Below are 22,100 nucleotides of genomic sequence, written 5' to 3' on the forward strand. Positions count from 1 at the left end.
GGGGACAAAAGAAATTCAGGAGAATACTGTAAGACAAGTTTTTGCAATGTTTAAATAACATTCTAATCACAACCTCAAGTTGATATGTAATGTTCTTAGAACATTAAAAATAAACATTCAAATAACATTAAATTTTGTGTGAAAAAGTTAGTCGAATGTTTTAAGTAACATTTTATTAACTTTTAACTAATGTCATCACGACAAGAAAACTGGACATTTAAATGTACCAGAAACATTTCAAAACAACATTCCCACAACGTTTCTATAGCGTAAATCTGTCACCTGTGAAGGTCCCACTGGAACACGGTGTGTCTTTAGGGAGACCTGGACCTTGTTTTACTGTAAACGATGAGACGCCCAAAGCGGGCCGATCCTGTACAGAACGTCACAGGCGTGTTTGAGCTCTGAGCTGTGAGTCTGACGTCAGGTGTGTCTCTCTCCCTGTCTGTCTGATCCACCCGGGGATCATGAGCCCATAAAACACACACACACAGACAAACACAAACACACACTCACTTACACTAGCACACACACACACACACACACACACAAACACACACACTAACACTCACAGACACACACAAACACACTCACTTACACTCGCACACACACACACACACACGCTCACACACAATCTCACACTCACTCACACACACTCACCCACACACACAGACTCACACACAATCTCACACTCACTCACACACACTCACCCACACACACACACTCTCACACAATCTCACAGTCTCACTCACACACAGACACACACAAACACACACTCACTTACACTCACACACACACACACACACTCTCACTCACACACACACACACTCACACACAATCTCACACAATCTCACAGTCTCACTAACACACACACACACTGACTCACACACACACACAGAGACACACACTCACTCACACACACACTCACCGCAGCTTTTGTTTTTTGTTTTTTAAATGTGTCTATATAATTTTTTATGTAATAGTTTTAATTTATTTAGTTATTATTTAGTTTATATAGTTATTTTTGTTCTTGAGAAAATGAAGAAAAAAAATGTCTGCTCACAGTTTAATTTTAGTTAAAGTTTTTGTAATTTCCTTGTATGTTATTTACATATTTATTTACATATTACAGTATTTTTCTTTTATTTTTTTGTCTATATATTTTAATTTTTATTATTACTTTTAACTTTAGCAATTTTAGTCCTTAAAATTTAATTAAATGAAAATAAGAAATGTCCTATCAGCAAACTGAAATGAAACCAATTTTGAAATAATTTTATTGTATTTCAGATATCTTTCATTGTATTTCAAGTAACAAAAAAGTTTATTGTTTTCAATATTACCAAAATGTGACGGTTACATCAAGCCCAAGTGGTTTATCAAGAGCCTTTACGATGCTGTAATGGATGTCCTAATATTCTGTCAAAGGGGGAAATAAACTGATATATGTCTGAACATGATGAGGTGAATGACGACATCCTATAAGTGAAAGAGACAGATACTCAGAAAGCACAACAGGTTTCTATCACTTCTTCTTTTCCCTCCTTCCTCAGCATGTTGGCCCAAGGCATGCTGGGATTCCACTCCCCGCTGTGGCACGCAGGAAAAGCGGCGTGACTTCACACAGGAGTAATGCACAGACACAGGCCTTCAGGTGAGTGTGGAGCAATGCAGAGATCCCCAACATCTGGACGCAAGAGCATGCTGTGTCCCTGAGCATCTGTAGCGGTGCATTGTGGGTGTGCTGGAGGGTCAGGGTCACACGGACTGACAGAAATAGTCACATGATTCGTTAGTGTTTGAGAGGCAGATGTGTCCGTCAAGATGATTTAACTAATGCTCCGTCAGCACTGATTCATCACAGACATGCATGCTCACTTCTTACATGTGCATTTTATTATTTTAAACTGCAGATCAACAAAAAAGCATTGACAGATTGGCACTTTTATTGAAAGTTTCTATATTTATTTATTTATTTATTTTGGCAGTTTATTATATGTGTGTTACAAATATTATACACTCATGGTATAAGGTACACATATTATCATGATACATTATTATTATTATTATTATTATTATTAAGTGTTAAATTCTGACCATTTTATTAGCACAAAAAAATGCTTCTTGTTTGTTTGTTTTTATTTTAAATGAAATGGCTCATAAAATTTTTTTTATGATTGATATCATTAACAATAATAATAATAATAATAATAATAAAGTTCTTTATTAATATTATTATTGTTTTGACATTATTAATGTTATTTTTATCATTATGTGTTCTCATAAACAACATGATTATCTTATATATATATATATATATATATATATATATATATATATATATATATATATATATATATATATATATATATATATATATATATATACGTTTTAAATATAAATATAAATTATTATTAATTTAAATTCTGGTCTTATACTCCTGTAGGGCTGGTTTTCAGTTTAATGAATAAGGGCATCTTTCTGATATAATCTCAAAGCATCCATTCATTTTGTATTTGCCTTTATTTCTAGCATTTCTTCATTATATCCATAATACTGTTGGGTCAGAGTGTTATTGGATTCTGAAGGACTGGATATAAACGGATATAAATGGATCTTACTCTAGAACTCATTCAAAATTCCTTAAATAGCATTTGAGCCCAAGAAGATTCCCGTATATGGTGAGGAATAACATCCGGTCTTGAGTGAAGCAGATGTACCACAGTAAATCCCTGCTGCTGGGCTCAGGCTGGAAGGGGCGTGGCTACGGCCCACGGGCGTGTTTCAGGCCACGCCCACACACTCACGCAGCGATCCGCCCAGGTGTGAAAGTTAAGCGCACTTTCATCAAGAACAAACTCACCTGAGAGACACGAGAGGACACGGATCTGCTCCACAAACAACGGTAAACTCACGTTACTCCATTTCACTCTGCATTTACGCGACAAGAGCGTTAATAGATCGATTATCCGTCATCTGCGACAACTTATGTGCGATCAGCAGCTCAAAGTGCGATCTTTATCCCTTCTGATGTTTTCACGTGAAATCGGATCCGGTGTTAATTCAGATTGAACAAGTTTAATAACATTTAAAACGTTTGTGTGTAAAAAAAAAAAAAAAAGTCCGAAATAGTAGACGAATATTTAATATAATGGACCTACTGTATTATGTTACTGGTATATATATATATATATATATATATATATATATATATATATATATATATATATATATATATATATATACATACATACACGTGTGTGTGTGTGTGTGTGTGTGTGTGTTTGTGATATACACATATATTAATAACAGTACATTGTATGATCTTTGGACATGTACCATAGTAATACCATGTGTATACATACATACATATATGGTATTATTGTGGTTAGAATCATACTATGTTTTTTGCATATTTATCATGTTCTTTAGGTATTTACCATTGTAGTATTTCATAATCATCTTTGTTACTGCTTGAATTCAAGTGTCAAAAATGGTTAATATGATTTAAAAACACATATACCATGGTAATTTCTTAATTTTAGGATCTTTAAACATGTAGCATTGTAACTTCATGGTAATCTCTAGGTATATATTATTGCATTATCTTCGTTGTACCGTGGTATCAGGTTTAAGGGAGGGAGGTTTAAGGAGATGTATTTGTGTTTGATCATTATTGATCAAGTCTGTAAGCTGAGTTCTTGTAAACGGTTTGTGTGGAGTGTCAACACGAGAGATCATCAACCCGTCGAGCAGCATCGGTGACAGTCATCATCTCTAGATCGTGACTCTGCATGAACAGTTAACAGCAGGAGGAATGTGATCCGCCCGAGAGGTGAAAGTGCTTAGTGCTCTGCTATTGAACAGAACAGATTCCTTCTTTTCAAGCAGGAACAGAAGGAGAGGTTTGACAGACAGATGGAACAATAGCATCAGAAGTGGCTCTACCATAATTAGAGAAAATAACACGGCTTTAGTCGTCTCAGTGTTGTTCTGTCAGGAATCATTCACATCCATCAGCTCGTATGAAACAGCAGGCTGTGCTTTCTGGAGAAGCTTCTAGTTTGCTTCAGGTTCTGTCAAACATTGATGAATTTGTGACTGGAGCGGATGAATGAAAGAGATTTGCTACACGATGATTTACAGCGTTTGACTCAGTAATGTTGTCACCGGTGCATGAGTAATCAACATTATTCATCTGTGAGAGAGAGAGAGAGAGAGAGAGAGAGAGAGAGAGAGAGAGAGAGAGAGAGAGAGAGAGAGAGAGAGAGAGAGAGAGAGAGAGAGAGAGAGAGAGAGCTGTGATACACCACTGGACACATGCGTCTGGATTATGATGTGCATTCCTCCACTAACACCAGAAATCTCTCCATTCTTAGATTTGAGATCTTTCTCTCTTTCTTTCTTTAAATCTTTCTTTCTTTCCATCTTTCCTTCCTTCTTTTCTTTCAATCTTTTTCTTTTTCAATTTTTCATTCCTTCTTTCTTTCCATCTTTCATTCTTTCAATCTTTATTGCTTTCTTTTTCAATCTTTCTTACCATCTGTCTTTCCTTCCATCTTTCTTTCTTTCCATCTGTCTTTCTTTCCTTCTTTTTTACATCTTTCATTCTTTCTTTCCGTCTTTCTTTCAATGTTTCTTTCTTTCAATCTTTTGTTCTTTTTCAATCTTTCTTTCTTGTTCAATTTTTCTTTCCTTCTTTCTTTCCATCTTTCATTCTTTCAATCTTTATTGCTTTCTTTATTTCTTTCTTTCTATGTTTTTCAATCTTTCTTTCCATCTGTCTTTCCTTCCTTCTTTCTTTCCATCTGTCTTTCTTTCCTTCCATCTTTTTCTTTCTTTCTTTCCATCTGTCTTTCTTTCCTTCCATCTTTTTCTTTCTTTCTTTCCATCTGTCTTTCTTTCCTTCTTTTTTCCATCTTTCATTCTTTCTTTCTTTCCGCCTTTCTTTCTTTCAATCTTTCGTTCTTTTTCAATCTTTCTTTTCTTCTTTCTTTCTTTTTCAATATTTCGCTTTCTTTCCATCTTTCATTCTTTCAATCTTTATTGCTTTCTTTCTTTCTTTCTTTCTTTGTTTTTCAATCTTTCTTTCTTTCTTTCTTTCTTTCCATCTTTCATTCTTTCAATCTTTATTGCTTTCTTTCTTTCTTTGTTTTTCAATCTTTCTTTCTTTCTTTCCATCTTTCTTTCTTTCAAACTTTCCTTCTTTATTTCTTTTTCAATATTTCTCTTTCTTTCCATCTTTCTTTCTTTCCATCTTTCTTCCTTTAATTCTTATAAATGCTGATAGAAAGACTTCTAGCAATTGCGAGGTCATGAGTTCAATTCCCAGAAAATGTGTCGATGTTTAGCCGTGTATATTTGTTACGTGTTTCTTGTCAAACCTACTTTTATTTATTTGTTTGATGGCTGTAAATGTTGAAGGAAGAACACACAGTGCTCTAGCGACTGCAAGGTCATGGGTTCGATTCCCAGAACCTGGTTTAAAAATATGTTCCCTGAATACATTTAGTCATTCTGAATAATAGCATCTGCCAAACGCATAAACATAAAGATTTCAGATTAAATGCTTAACATTAGATGTTTCAACAAACATATTAGTGATGTTTTGTTATAAACCATATACTTATTTAAGTTTTTATTAAAAAGCATGTTTGCATTTAATTTAATACATTTTGTATCATCACAGCATCGCGGCCAACAACATCTTTAATGAAATGCTCGCAGAACTCAAAGTTCATTAGAATGCAATAGAAATGCAACACTTTTTGATCATTTGTTGTTGATGTCATCATGGAAATTGTTTATATTTGGAGTGCAATGTATCATTTATTTGATTACTATGCATGAAATAACACCATGTAGTGAAAACTTCATATCAGCGTGCTTCTTACAGCGTTAATGCAGATCATGTGAAAGTCCAAACTTGTCAGATCAGCTTCTCGTGAGTGTTTAAACAAGGTTTGTTGTCTCAGTGGAAAGCCGTGAGAATGAGAGCTGGAGTCTGATGCGAGGAATGTTTCCTCCTGTGTGAGATCAGGAAGAGAAACGCACGGGTACGAGCGCCACCCTTCAATGCATTCTTTCATAACTTCCATAATTGTTCCTCATATCAATCATCTGTGATGTTGCCACGGTGATTATCCAAAAAACCCCATGACTCACCTGGATGAGGTGAAAGTGTCTTCGTTACAATGTATCATTCCATTTCCCGCCGTCCACTAAAGAGCTGCAGGATCAAACCTAGCATTATAAACAAACACGCACCTCATTAGTCAAGCGCTTGCGGATGACATCATCAGAGAGGGTTTTCATAAACAGCGTTATTGAGCTGAATCTGTGACGGTTCATCATCTGAGCTTTATCTTCCTCTGAATGTGTGGGATGCTATTAACAGGCCTGAGAACATGGAGCTGAAGTGTGTGGAGAATGAAGGTGTCACACAATCGAATCAAACCTCTGAGATCTCTCAGGAGCTGTTCATTTCCTCAGGGTTTTCATTATGTAACAGCACGCATTTGATTCGCTGATTCGCAGGTGGATGTTTACAATACTGCAACCCAATAACTGCAGCAGTTTAGCCTTAAATAGTTTCTCTTTTGAGATTTGAAGCATACGTTTGGTGCATATGCTTACAAGAAGAACCATAATACCACTATTATCTTCCATGTTGTTGTTGTTGTTGTTTTTTTAGACAAACTTTAGGAAATGCATGCTAATACCATGCTATTTTTACACTATGGTAATTGGTTTTATATATATATATATATATATATACAGTACAGACCAAAAGTTTGGAAACATTACTATTTTTAATGTTTTTGAAAGAAGTTTCTTCTGCTCATCAAGCCTGCATTTATTTGATCAAAAATACAGAAAAAACTGTAATATTGTGAAATATTATTACAACTTAAAATAATAGTTTTCTATTTTAATATACTTAAAAAAATAATTTATTCCTGTGATGCAAAGCATTATATAAGTATAATGTCAATTCCATGGTATATGATATGATTAGCATAATTTAGTTGATGTTTATTTCAAAGCACCATAAAATAATATCATCACTATATCAGTGTTATTATTTTAGAATAATTCATAGATTATTTTGAATGTTTTTTTATTTTTATTAAAAGTTTAGTTATTTGTTTTTATTATATAGAGTATTTTTTTTTAATAAATAGTTTTTATTTTAGTCTTACCATTTAGTGCATCAAGTTAAACTAAATAAAAATGAGAATCGTTTTTATTAATATTTATTTATTTTTATTTTGTACATTTTTTGGAAACTTTCCGGAAAGTTTCAGAAAATGTTCAAAATATCCTGGAAAATGTTAAAATAATTTACTGGAAATGTTCTGCCCCTTTGCAACCCTATTTATATAAAAAAAGAAGTATTTATTAGGGTGTGTGTTTGTATATGAGTGTGATTACCGTGCCTCCTGCAGTATTTGAGAGCACAGTGTGTTCACCGTGTTTATTTGCTGAATGCATGAGAACGGCAGGAGCCCGGGGCCACAGAGACGCTCCTGATCTGCTGTGTGTTCAGTGTTCTTCAGACGCTGTGTTTAAGTGCTATATTAACTCTGCTTCTGATCTGGATCTGTGTCATCATTCACAATCCTGCTCCTCTTACTGCAGAAACATCGGTTCCCATCTGACCGTTTCACATTTTGAAGTTGAAAGATTGAAATGGTATTTTCTTGTAATGATTTCAGTTTCATTTACGATAAAAAAAATGCACGGCGTACTAAAAGTATCTTAATATGCACTGTCAAAATCTTATATATATCTATATATATATATATATATATATATCTGACAAGTCATAATATCTTGTTAATTCTTCAATAAATGTGTCTTTTTTTAAAGGATAAAACAATGCTTTGACTTAAAACTAGTAAAGTTTTTTTTTTTTTTTGGCACATGTATAATGGTGATATTGTTTTTATAAAAATATATAAATATATATAATTGTTTATAATAATGCTAAATGTATAAATTTTTTTAGATTTTTACTTTTATCTGATTGGAATATTTTATTATTATTAATGCATTCTATTCAAATTTTATGCATTTATTTTTCTCATTTTATTCATAATTTCGCTGTGGTACAGTAACTAAAAGCTGGATTTTGGAGTGTGTATCATTGCAAGATTGATCCCTGAGCTGGAGTCCTATAGTGTGAAACATCATTAAGTGCAGTGTTGTTCTGCGTGTAATAATGTGTGCAGTGCGGTAACGACCACACCTCGTTTGTTTTGGGACTCGTCAGTCTTCTGTCAGAGCCTCGTCGCGTGTGGAGTCAGTTGTCTGGTATTTTTCCGCTTCCCTGAATTATCAATCCCAAAACTTGGCAGCCACCTGATATTTGGTCACCAATTATTTTTTTCTTGATTGGGCTTCTGTCTCAGGCACAATTAAGCTCCACATCAGGGATAATTGGGATGGAGTTTGTTGTTTTTCTTTTGTAACTCATAGTGAGTAAACTCTGTCTGAGTGGATGCACATCGCCCCCTGTCTGCTGCTCGGGGATCAGCTCGGTTCGGGTTCGAGATCCAGCAGAGCAATTCATGTATTTAGCACCTTTATGTCCAATGTGGGACGAAGAGGATTAAGACAATATAAGAAATAACATTTATAAATCAGTGATAGTGAGGCATTACCTCATTTTCAGCATGCTAGGTTCATTTAGTATATTTATTTATTTATTATTATTTATATTTAGTTAGTTTATTGTTTATTTATTAATTTAGTTAGTAATATTGTTGTTTGTTTATGACATTTTTATATAATTTTTTTTTTTATATGTCTGTATACATTGTAAAAATATAAATATAAATTTAGTTATAAATTAAATGAAACTGAGAAATGTTGTCCGGTAGCTAATTGAAATATAAAAATATTTTAAATAATAAAATAAATGACACTTAAAAAAAAGTAAAAAAAAAATTTTTTTTAAGTATTTTGAATTTTATTATAATATTTTTTATTCATAATTTTTTTTTTTACTTTTATAAATTTTGTTCTGTTTTTGTCTTTTTACATTGGTTTCAGTTTTTTATATGTACAAATTTTAAATTGTATAAAAATATTTAATAAAAATAGTTGGTGTACATTATCCAAGAAAATACCATATTAGTCTTTCTATTTTAATATTTCATGTTTAATTCAATGTTGCTTTGTATTTATTTGCAAAACTTACCACCAAGTTCTGAGTGAAAATATTGTTCAATTGGATTTTATTACATTTAGTTATTTTTGCGCTTCAGCTTAAATGAAAAGTAGAAATCGTTTGTTGAAAAAATAGCTGAAATAAGTGAAAAATAACAATGTTTCTGTCATTCCTCGTCACAAATCGTGAAAATGCATTGAATGTGTTGCTTCGAGGAGTTCGTCTGCAGTCTAGACGTCTGAATATATTGTGTGTGTGTCTCTCTTTGTGTGTGTTTTGCTTGATTTATGACTTGCAGTCAGTCATATTAAACCATTGTTACTTCGCCGTCTGACTTACTCATGAAAGCATTCAGGATGCAAACACTTAAACCAGATCTTCTACAGAAACAACGACTTTAACATCTAAATCCAGTCCATCATCAGACGTCTGGATGCAAGTGTCTATTGCATTGATGCAAAAACAGCGGTGTACGTTACAGACCATTTAATAACCGATCTGTTGTAGCTAGTGCTCTGAGGAAAGTGTGAACTCCTCTCTCTATAATCATCGGTCGATTGTTCAGAGGATAGAAGTGTCCAGAGATGCAGATTCATAACACAGACTGGATCTGCTGGAGGAGCAGACAACACAAGCTGCGTTTATTCACTTTCTGAGTGTTTCTGCTCATTAGAGATGGATAAAGATGGACAACTGTCTGGTTTACAGACGTCTGGCTGCAGATTATAATTATTTAGGATGTATAAATATTACTATTTCAATTAAACACACATTTATTTGCTATTTATAATAATAGTAATTTCAACAATATACTTTTTAATTCATATTTATAGATTTTCTAATCAAACCTTTAACTGAAAAATAAAAAATATATATTTATGATTAGTATTCTTATTATTTGTAAGGATAAATGTAATATATATATATATATTTTTTTTTTTACCTTTTAGCAAACCTTTAACTGAAAACTAAAGAAAATTATTATTATTATTATTAATAATAATGCAATATTTATATATTCGTTATCAAACCTTTAACTGGATTAAAGGATAAATTTTTATTATAGTTTATTTATTCTTCTATTATGTTGTTGTCTTCTTCTTATTATTATTATTAATAATAATAATAATTTCATTTTTATCAAACCTTTAATTGAAATCAGACTAATAATTGTATAAATAATTATAATAATAATTAATTAATTATTTATTTTGAATCTAATTTTCCTTAAATTAATAATAATTTATTATTTATAATCAATTTTATTGATATTTTCATCCCTTATATCAAACCTTTAACAAAAAAAAATGCTAATAATTTTATTGTTATTAATAATGATAATAATACATTTTATTTGTTTTTATATATTTGTTTTTTAACCAAAACATTAATAAAATAAATAAATAATAATTGTAATATTTAATATCTTTTTTTGTGTGCTCTCTATACAGATGGGTGTAATCATTTTGCAGCATGTGGTGATTAAAAATGTCATTGTTTTATATCCCCAGTCATTAACACATGGATCATGATCCAGACTCTGTTTCTGAAAAACCTTGTAATGTTTAGATCTGCATTCCTGCTCTATCAGTGCTGATTAGCTCAACTTTTCCCACTCAGCCTCTGTGTTGGCTGGGAATATTTGGTTTTCCGTGCTGCTGTTGTTGTTGTATCTGAGTGAACGGGTGAAGGAAGGTCACCGCGTCTGCTGTCTCCTAGCAACAGGGATCTGAGAGTTTGGAATTTGTCCAGGAGGGACTTTTACCGCGGCATTCCAATGGAATGAGTCACGTTGTCATGGCAACAGGCAGCGCTGTCTCAACCGTTGAATGAGATGCTGATTGGCCGGGAGCCAAATTAATGCGTTATTTCCACGAGCTGCTTTCAGTGTGGATGAGTTCATGGTTTCAGGCTTTAGCTTGTTAGATTTACACCTGCAGGCCGTTCATCTGCTGACTGACAGATCCTCCACAACTTCCCTCGCTAGACAGCTTAAGTTCATCTAAAATAGTTTGCTTTATTGTTGCTTTAAAACTGTTCCACGAAGACACAAGCTGCTGTGAAAGAAAAAGACTTTAACCCTGATATGTAACCCTGAAGACAGTTTACTAGATGGAAGCGCTCGAGGATTGAAGGTCAACATTACAACACTTTTGTTTCCGTTGCACAACCGGACCAATCCATCACAGATCAGGTTTGTTTATTTATTTAAAAAATTATTATTCTTTTTTTTATTTTATGTGTATTGTGTTTTTTTCTTCATTTTGGTTCATATTATTATTATTTTTATATATATTTTATCATCTTTATTTTTCACCTTTTTAATTTAATTTTATTTTATTTTATTTTTTGTGTTTTATTTATTTATTTATTTAAAAAAAATATATTATTCTTTTTTTTATTTTATATGTATTGTTTTTTTTTCTTCATTTTGGTTCATATTATTATTTATTTTATTTATATTTTAGCATCTTTATTTTCCACCTATTGTTTTTTTTTCTTTCTTTTTAGTTCATATTATTATTTTATATATATATTTTATATTTTAGCATTTTTGTGTCCCTAGCCCCATCTAAGCGATCAGAGATTAGGAGTATATTATTTATTTATTTATTACTTTTGTATTTTGTTTTTATTATTATTATAGATATTTTCTATATTTTTTTATCTCTGTGTCCCCAGCACCACCTGACCCATCATAGATAAGGTGTATTTTATTTTATTTTATTTTATTTTATTTTATTTTATTTTATTTTTCAGTCATTCAGTTTTCAGTGTCACAGGTTGAAAAGTCCCCTACATACAGTACAGAATGACAGTTGGTTACTGAACATCTGAATGCATTTATCAGTATTCGAGTGGTAAAAATAAACCAGGTTTCTTTTATCCTAAAGTCTGTTTGACCTGACGCTGATATTATCGTAAGCTGCACCACCTTTCTGAGGAATTGTGTGGGACGAGGTGTATTTGGCAGCAGAGGAAGAGCTGGATTAAAGCTGTGTGTGTTTTGTAACCGTGAGCCCTTCACCTCTTTAAACTTTACTGAGAGATATTTAAAACAGCCGCACCCAAACACACACACACACACACGCCCTGCGGGAGAAGAAGGTGTGTGTGTGTGTCTGGCTGACGGCCTGCTTGAGTTGAACGCCCCACCCGCACACGCCTTATTCCCAGCATGCCATTCACCCACATGCCACAGATCACTGTCACACATAACTTTGTACATGTTTTCATCTGTTGGACGCATTATGTAACACACACTTCAAGAGAGATAGGAAGCCCTGAGAACGACTGAAACAATGGCATATTTATCCCCAAAATAAAACGAAGAACAGTTAATCAAGCCTTTTATTAGGACCATTATCAGTTTTTACATCGTGACGTTTTTCATGACATTACATGCCACTTCTAGAAACAAGCTAAATACTTGCTTCACATGAAAAAATACAAAAAAATGACACTTTTATTTTGATTATATTTTTACGTAAAAAAGCTAGCAAGATGTAAGCAACTTCTAGAAGCAAGCTAAATGTTTGCTTAACATGTTTGCAATGTGTTTAAACATGCTAGCAACGACTAGAAAAATGTTAGTGACATGTTAAAAGCATGCTAAATCATGCTAACTCTGTGTTAAAACATGCTAGCAACAAAGTAAAACATGGTAGCAATGCTAATTGTTATCAACATACTCCAACAGGCCAAACATGTTAGCAACTTCTATAAACATGCTAAATGCTTGTTTCACATGGTAGCACTGTTAAAACATGCTAGCAATGTCTAGAAACACATTAAACATGGTACTAGTGACATGTTAAAACGTGCCAGAAACATGCTAGCAGCATACTGAATCATGCTAACTCTGTGTTAAAACATGCTAGCAACATTTAGAAACGTGTTAAACATGGTTATGACATGTTAAAACATGCAAGAAACATGCTAGCAGCATACTGAATCATGCTAACTCTGTGTTAAAACATGCTAGCAACAAGCTAAAACATGGTAGCAATGCTAATTGTTATCAACATAACTCCAACGTGCCAAAAATGTTAGCAACTTCTATAAACATGCTAAATGCTTGTTTCACATGGTAGCACTGTTAAAACATGCTAGCAATGTCTAGAAACACGTTAAACATGGTACTAGTGACATGTTAAAACATGCAAGAAACATGCTAGCAGCATACTGAATCATGCTAGCTCTGTGTTAAAACATGCTAGCAACATTTAGAAACGAGTTAAACATGGTTATGACATGTTAAAACATGCCAGAAACATGCTAGCAGCATACTGAATCATGCTAACTCTGTGTTAAAACATGCTAGCAACAAGCTAAAACATGGTAGCAATGCTAATTGTTATCAACATAACTCCAACGTGCCAAAAATGTTAGCAACTTCTAGAAACATGCTAAATGCTTGTTTCACATGGTAGCAATGTGTTAAAAAATGCTAGCAATGTCTAGAAACACGTTAAACATGGTACTAGTGACATGTTAAAACATGCAAGAAACATGCTAGCAGCATACTGAATCATGCTAGCTCTGTGTTAAAACATGCTAGCAACATTTAGAAACGAGTTAAACATGGTTATGACATGTTAAAACATGCCAGAAACATGCTAGCAGCATACTGAATCATGCTAACTCTGTGTTAAAACATGCTAGCAACAAGCTAAAACTTGGTAGCAATGCTAATTGTTATCAACATAACTCCAACGTGCCAAAAATGTTAGCAACTTCTAGAAACATGCTAAATGCTTGTTTCACATGGTAGCACTGTTAAAACATGCTAGCAATGTCTAGAAACACGTTAAACATGGTACTAGTGACATGTTAAAACATGCAAGAAACATGCTAGCAGCATACTGAATCATGCTAACTCTGTGTTAAAACATGCTAGCAACATTTAGAAACGAGTTAAACATGGTTATGACATGTTAAAACATGCCAGAAACATGCTAGCAGCATACTGAATCATGCTAACTCTGTGTTAAAACATGCTAGCAACAAGCTAAAATTTGGTAACAATATGTTAAAAGCGTGCTAATTATTCTAAACATGCCAAAAATGCTAGCAAGATGATAGCAACTTCCAGAAACAAGCTAAATACTTGATCACATGAAAAAAAAAATATTATTATTGTGAAGTGTTGCTTCTTTATACTGTATATGAATTAATCACTGATAAGAAGTCTGTTCTGTCGCATTCAAATGTCAGATGAGTTTCATTCTAAGTTTTGAAGTTACTCAGTTTTGTTGTTATTTGAATGAGTTTGTCCTAAACAGGTGAAAAGAGCTTAGTTTCAGTTCATCAGAGACTGCTAAGAGTGTTTTACATTCACATTCACACACTCTCATGCCGTGAGATCAATCAGGCAGAGAAACCACACACACACACACACACACACACACACACACACTCACAGCAACCAACCCAAACACTGCTGCCATGCAAAAACACAAAGGCTTAACCAGCGTTTCTGCATCTGAATGTGTAAGTACAGTACAGAACAGTAAGGTCTTTTGTCTTATGAATTTGCTGCAATAATTCAGGTTTTGATTGCACACTTTCTCATGAAGCTCGTTGTGATTTTCACGGATGTTGCTCCATTTTGCATTATGCTGGATATCTGCCAGCTTAGTGTGGATTTTGAGGAGGTTTTCTGCTCTAAACTGACTGATGAAGGTGATGATGTCACCACTGTTTCTGTGCTTTCCCACAGTGCACTGGGATCGGCCGTGGCGTGTCCCTGTCTCTGAAATAAATGTGCTTGTGTTGCATTTTTAATCCGGTTTAATTCTCTAATCATGAGTCAAGAAAGAGCTATATAAAATCATGCATGATGTTACGTCTGGCTCATTTACAGTGTCGTTGAATAGTTATGGAAATTTCGGGATGTGCATTGCATCGTGAGATACAGTATTCACACAGATCTAGCAGGTCATGCATGCAGAAATGTCACATGCACAATACATAAAAATGTTATAATGTTTGTTAATGAGACACACACAGGACTTGCATTACACAATGCATTAATTAGCATAATTGTGTAAGCAACAGAGACGATTATTAAATATTGCATCAGTATTGTGTGTGTTCAGAGGTTTTAGTGACTAATCAAACTAATCCCAGCATGCTTTGCTGCAGAGCAACCAGACATCGTGTGTGCGTGAGTGTGTGTGTGTGTGTTTGAGTGTGAGTGTGTGTGTGTTCTTCTAAATTTCTGTGTAAACACACATCATGTGCTACTTCTCTCTTTCTCTTATTCCTCTTTTCTTTCTTTTTCTTTTTCAATGTAATATATTTTTAAAACATATTTCCTTCTATTATTAAACATTTACTTTTTTTTTTTACATTTATTTTTCTTTTAATTCATTTTAATTTAATTTTTGTAACATTTTCTTCTGTATATATTTACATTTTTATTATATATCATTTATATTATTCATATGTTTATATTTATATTTTCACTTCTTTTTTATCTTAGTATTTTATTTAAATTTATTGTCTTATTTTAATTAATTTATTTTTGCTTTTTTCCTATTTTGTTTTTTAATTGTTTGCATCTTTTACATTAAAAAAAAACAAATATTTTTTAATTTTTTTAAAGTTTATCTATTTCTTTTTTTTTGTTGCTTTTTTAATCTTTCCTATCTGAATATTTTTATTTTTTAAATCTAATATTTCTCTCTTTTATTTATACTTCTTTTTTATCTTTGTTTTTTATTTAAATGTATGTCTTATTTTATTTATTTGTGCTTTTTTCCTATTTTATTTTTAAATTATTTGCATCTTTTTCATTTTTTAAATATTTTTTAAAAGTTTGTCTATTTCTTTTTTTTTTTTTTTTCTTTCCTATCTATATATTTTTATTTTTTAAATCTATTTTTCTCTCATTCCTGTGGAATGCTTGCTCCCTGCAGCTGAATGAAGTCTTGAAGCGGAGCTGGATGTGTTGTTATCTGTGAGCGTCTGTCAGTATCTGGCCGTTGGTTGTGTCCTGGTTTGCCCTTCATCAGCTCCGTCTGTCTTCCGTCTCACGGATCAAGTCGAAGCACATCTCTATATTCCAGGTCAGCTCCTGCGAGGCGTGTTCTCTGCTGTTTCCAGTAAATGTGCTGTTGTTGGAAAAGCTTCTCGCTCACCAGGTCGGGTCTCTTTGTGACGTCACCCAGGGTTTGGCTGTTTTGTTCCCATGTAATGATTTGTTGCACCGACTTGAATTCCAAACCAAAATGAGTCTGGTCTGTCTCTCAGAACAGCCTCAAGTCGGAGCTTGTCTCGTGAAGTTCACGTCAGTCTAACAGCCGCTTGTGAAACGAACGCTGCTTTCACTGGAACGATCCTTGTAATCCCATGAGCACTGAATGTGTTGCAGCTTTTATGATTTCTGTGCTTTTATTTGGAGACAAAGAGCTTTAATCCGAACTGAAAGCACTCGATCGTTTGCATTGTTCCTGACAAAGACATTCAAACAGAATCTAAACCATTAAATCAGCAACAATTAAAGCAAACATATCTCATTCAAACAAATCACTTTTCATCTAAAAATGCCAGTTTTTTATTTTTTATTTATTTATTTAGTTATTTATTACTTTTGATTTCTTAATTATTATTAATTTAATTATTAAATGTAATTATTTTTTAAACAATTTTTAATAGTTTTAAATTAATTAATTATTTTATATTTTATTTTATTTTATTATTTTTATATTATTTATTTGTTTTATCATTTTTGTCATTTTTTTACATAATGTTTTTATGATTTCTTTAATAAATTAGTATTTGTTTCATCCTTATTTTTTTATTTATATTTAATTTGAATGTTTTTTTATCTTCCTTATATCTTTCCTTTGATTTTATCGCTTGAGTTTTTCATCTGCTCATCTCATATCAATGTGTCATTCATGTTTAGTTCGTCAGATTCTTGCCATATTTAACTTGTAGATCCGCTTTCATTTTTCTGTCTTCCTGGACTTCCTCGCATTTCTTTGTTTATGAAGTTTTTTATTTCCTGTAGACACTTGAGGTCTCCTTGTGCCTGAAAGCATGTGGTTCATTGTTTTATTGAACTTCAGCAATGCTTTTCCATGCAGAAGCCTAATGTCTTTCACTTTCCAATATCATTTTAGTATTGTCCATCTATCTATGTTCACTGCGTCTCCCTCTAGTGGAGAATCCACGGATTTGCTGAAATAACGTTTTTTTTTCCCAAGATGGATATTCAGTGTCTTATAATAAGAGCTTGGGGGAAATTAACTGTGCTAAATTGTCATCAAAATTTTTTTTCTCAATGTAATTTTTTTTATGTCCCTACGTACAAGTATTAAATACAAAATAAATAAAATGAAATAAAGCTTAAAATTAAGAAATAAGTAACTTTTGCTAGGAAATTTTCAAAAGTAACACTTTGAATTAAATGTAACATTTTCGAACACTGAAATGGAATTTTCAAATCTCGACAAACCTTTCAATATGAGATTTAATTAAATAAAAAGTACAGTTAAATAAATGCATAAAATATAAAAAATTAAATATATATATTTATTATTATTTATATATAAAATATGTGCATGATAAAAAAAAATACTGATTTTTTTTTTATTACAGTCTACAGTGTCAATGAATGAAGGTATATTGGAACTGATAAAAATAAGACAAATAATATAATGATTTTTAAATAAGAAATAAAAACTATCTAAATAATGTCTTGAATCTTAAATCTTCGACTGAGGTGAACTGTGCTTAATTGTCATGAAGTGTGATGTCTTCATTGTTGAATTATGTCTCAGACTCTTTATTTTTTTTCTCTTGTGTTTTAGTGGCCGTTAGAGAAGCGAGAGCCGCTGAAGTGCATTGTGGGATTGTAACGACCGTGTGACAAACTGACCAACGGGATGCCAGTAATGAGTGCGCAGGAGACCAGCACGGTACAGTAAATACAGGAACAGCCCGTGTTCCACTGACTTCTCTTAAGAATCTTTCTTAACCAAAACAGTTACTTATGAAACAAAAATGTAACGCAGGTTAAAAATTTACTCTGAACCTCACATTTGAAAAACACAAATATTAAATATGAATCTATACATATAAATGAGTAACTTATGATTCTTACAGTGACCGTGAAGGAAAATGAGAGAAATTATGATTTATAAATAAGAATAAAATACTAACGATTCAATAGTATCAATAAATAATTTTTATGCTCCTAGTTTGTTATTTTAGTATCATTAAGATTTTTTTTTATAATATTTGAAATTAGATTTAGTTGTATTTTCTGTATTTATTTTAATTAGAATTTTCTTGTGCGTGTTTGTCATTTTTATTATTTAAAGCTTTTTTTATTATTATTTTTATTATAAACTTTTATATCAGTGTTAGTTATTTTAGGACGTCAAGTTAAAGGGGAACAAGCTCAAATAAGTTAAGTTGAATTATATATAATTTTTTTTTCTTTTTTTTTTTTTTGAAAAAATGTATTTATTTTTGGTTATTATATCATGAGTTTCCTAGTGGGCATAATTTTTTTGTACATTTTGCTTAAAACATGAAAAATTTGCATGCAGAAATTAATTTGAATATTAAATATTGCAATATACATAATATACAGTACTGAGCTTGAGTATTTCTTGCATTTTGAATATGAGCGTTTTTATTTGTGTGTGTGTGTGTGTCAGACAGCAGTGTGAAAAATTAAACAATTACTGTTTTTATAGTTTTTAATCAATATTTAGGCAACACTTTACAATAAAGTCTCATTTGTTAACATTAGTTAATGCGTTAACTAACAATAAATATAATATTGTTACAGCAGTTATTAACCTTTTTAATGTTAGTTCACAGTACTTTATATTAACAATTACAACTTGATTTTAATAATGCATTAGTAATTTGTTGATATTAACATGAACTAAGATTAATAAATATACATATATGTACATACGTATTGTTCATGTTAACTAATATAGTTATATAACTATTAAAATGTAACTAATATATTCAATACAGGTTTATTTTTATTTGGTTATCATTTTAATTTTAGTTAATTTTTTTGTCATTTTTTTATATCTGCATATTTTAAAACAATATTATTTCAGGTTTAGTTTAAGTGTTTTTGTAATTAAATTTATAAATAATAAATAAAAAAAGAATAAATTTTATTATAGACTTATTTTATTTCATATAAAGTTTTTTTTAAATGTATCTGTATTTTTTATTACTTCTAATTTGATTTATATATATATATATATATATATATAATTTAATTTTTAATTTAACTTTATTGCAATTTAAAAAAAATGGTTGTTTTTGAATGTCTTTATATATTTTCTATTTTCTATTTCAGTTTCAACTTCATTAATTTGAGTTATTTAAGTTAATTTAACCTAGCTATGGCAACTTGTAAGTAAATATTTAGTTTTTATAAGGTTTTGTTTATAAGCTTTTGCACATATTTTAGTCTGAACGTGTAAAATTTAGTTGTATGTCTCGCAGCATCACAGGAAACACACACACACACACACACACCCACACACACTCTCACACACACACACACACACACACACACACTGCGTCTCGTTCCCATACACACCCTTCACTCATTCACAGGCGAATCTCATGCAAACGTGTTCCACCCCAAAATCCCCAGAAATGATGATTGCATAAAGACCATGAAGCCTCTTTCAGGACCATTATCATTATTTTGCATTGCGACATTATTTCCATGTTCCAAAAAATGTATAAATCTCTAATTCTAATGACTGTAATGTCCAAACATCAGCATTAGTTAAAGATTGTTAAACAGGAGAAAGCTCACAATGCATCAAACATTGCATTCTTTATGGTCTTTAATCCAAATATATTTTCTTATTTTATATTTGACTCCGCGGTGAAACATAATCTAATCACGTTATTCTGTAGACTAAAAAATATTATAATTTTTTCGGCTTCAAAGTAATGCACTACAGTAATTCTATTTTAAATTTTTTTGATTTTCTATTCTACATTTTGTCTTGAAAACATAATTTTCTTCCAGGATAATATGTAACGTATGTTCTTATTAATTAATTTATTTATTTATTCATTCATTCATTTATTTTTAATAAAAAATCAACAATATCTAAAATGAGATTTCAGTAAGAATTTAGGGGGAAATGTGTTAAAAAGGGATTTTTTGGGGAGTTTATTTGTTGCATCCTCATAACGTTATCCTCATCTCTGTCATATTAATAAATGCCAGGCTGTCACAGGTTTATATGATGTCATTTATTTTAATTTACTGCTCTGGGGAATCAGATCAGATTTGGTGGAAATGAATCACATTAAATCATAGATTAAGCGCTGATCCCCTCCGAGCTCGTTACCCAGAGATCAGTGCTTCTCTCGCTCCCTGGTAAAGATGATTATTGATGATCTTATTATATATGAACCCAAAACCTTTCCTTTAGCCACACAGAGTTATTTTAGAATCACTGAGACGCTGTTATACTTCTTATTAATATTTGGAATTTGTTTTTATTTAGTAATTTGTGTTTCTGTTATTGTTAGAAGTTTTTGTAGATATATCTATATTGTTTTTTTTTTTCATTTCAGTTCAAGTTCAAGCTGAACTAAATTAAAATGAGAAATTATGCCTTGAGAAATAGGTGAAATAAAACATTTAATAAAATACTTTGTGTGATTGAGATGTTTTTTTTCATGCTTTAATTTTAAAGTGTTAGAAAATTGTTTTATTTGGTAATTTTTATTAGTTTTAGTAATTAAATTAAAGCAAAGCTTTTATATTTCCGTTTGATGAAAAATTTCAACTAGCTGAAATTATATATTTTATTAAATATTTTGAGATACTAATGTGTTTTTATTAATATTTTGTGTTTGTTTTGTATATATATATATATATATATATATATATATATATATATATATATATATATATATATATATATTTTTTTTTTTTTTTTTTTTAAATCTTTAGTAAATTTGTTTATTGATTTTGCCATTTGTATAGTTTTATCATGTTTTTATTCATTTTTATTTCTGATTTAGTTTATTATATCAAGATTAAAATGAAAAATGTAAACTAACTGAAATATATATATATAATTTTTTTTTTTTGTAAATTAGTTTGATTTGGTCATTTTTATTGTTTTATCATGTGTTTATTCATTTATATTTCGGTTTTAGTTTATGAGATCAAGCTAAACTAAACTAAAATGTTAAGAACTAGCTGAAATATTTACACTAAATATTTTATTAAGTATTTTGGGATGCTATTATTATTTGTAATATTTGAATTAATTTAAAATGTAAATTATTTTTTATCATAGATTCATAGAAATCATAGATTAAGCGATAATCCCCTCAGAGGGCCCCGGGGAGCCGGCCGCTCTGTTACCCCGAGATCAGTGCAGCGTCCCTGGGGAAGAGCACTGGGCGAGTCCCTGGATTAGGCCTCAAAATCACCCACTCACCTCCTTTCCATAATTACACTTTATTAATTGATATATTGGATGATGGTGATTCCAGAGTGTTTAGTGTGTGTGTGTGTGTGTGTGTGTGTGTGTGTGTGTGAGAGCATGTGGACATGTTTACTGATGGCCAGCTGTTTGGGATTAGTGTGTTTTAAGAAGGGAAAAACGGATTGTAAATGAGCTGCTATAGCGAGCATCAGAGCTAAAATATGTGAATTAATTGTAATCCCTGTTGTAACATGTAACTAAGAAACATGCTTTTAACCCAAAAACAACTGATTTCTCCTTTAGCCAAACAAATAGTTAAATTAAAACTTTTTGCTTTGTGTTAGTCCCACCAAAAAACATAGTTGCTTTTTAAGGAAAATATCATGTGCATTAAATATAATAATACAAATATTATTAAATATATTATTAATAATGTTATTTTAAAATGTACTATAAAAATTAAATTA

At 31.4% G+C, this 22,100-nt stretch overlaps 1 protein-coding gene across 7 annotated transcripts in view; it reads left to right on the forward strand.

Annotated features, from left to right (window-relative positions):
• Positions 1-2,759: 2,759 nt before the first annotated feature.
• LOC127941566 (cingulin-like protein 1) overlaps positions 2,760-22,100 on the forward strand; it is a 33,795-nt gene continuing 14,454 nt past the window's right edge. For 2 of the 7 annotated variants that reach the window (XM_052536764.1, XM_052536769.1), the window contains exons 1-3: positions 2,810-2,905; positions 16,099-16,248; positions 17,998-18,105. In XM_052536764.1, coding sequence (XP_052392724.1) covers positions 18,073-18,105 — 33 coding nt within the window. In that variant the 5' untranslated portion in view covers positions 2,810-2,905; positions 16,099-16,248; positions 17,998-18,072. Of the gene's footprint in view, positions 2,906-16,098; positions 16,249-17,997; positions 18,106-22,100 lie in introns of all 7 variants that reach the window. The other 5 variants (XM_052536763.1, XM_052536765.1, XM_052536768.1 and 2 more) reach the window with 4 other exon arrangements.

Source organism: Carassius gibelio, chromosome A21 (assembly GCF_023724105.1).
Source record: "Carassius gibelio isolate Cgi1373 ecotype wild population from Czech Republic chromosome A21, carGib1.2-hapl.c, whole genome shotgun sequence".
Classification (NCBI taxonomy): Eukaryota; Metazoa; Chordata; class Actinopteri; order Cypriniformes; family Cyprinidae; genus Carassius; species Carassius gibelio.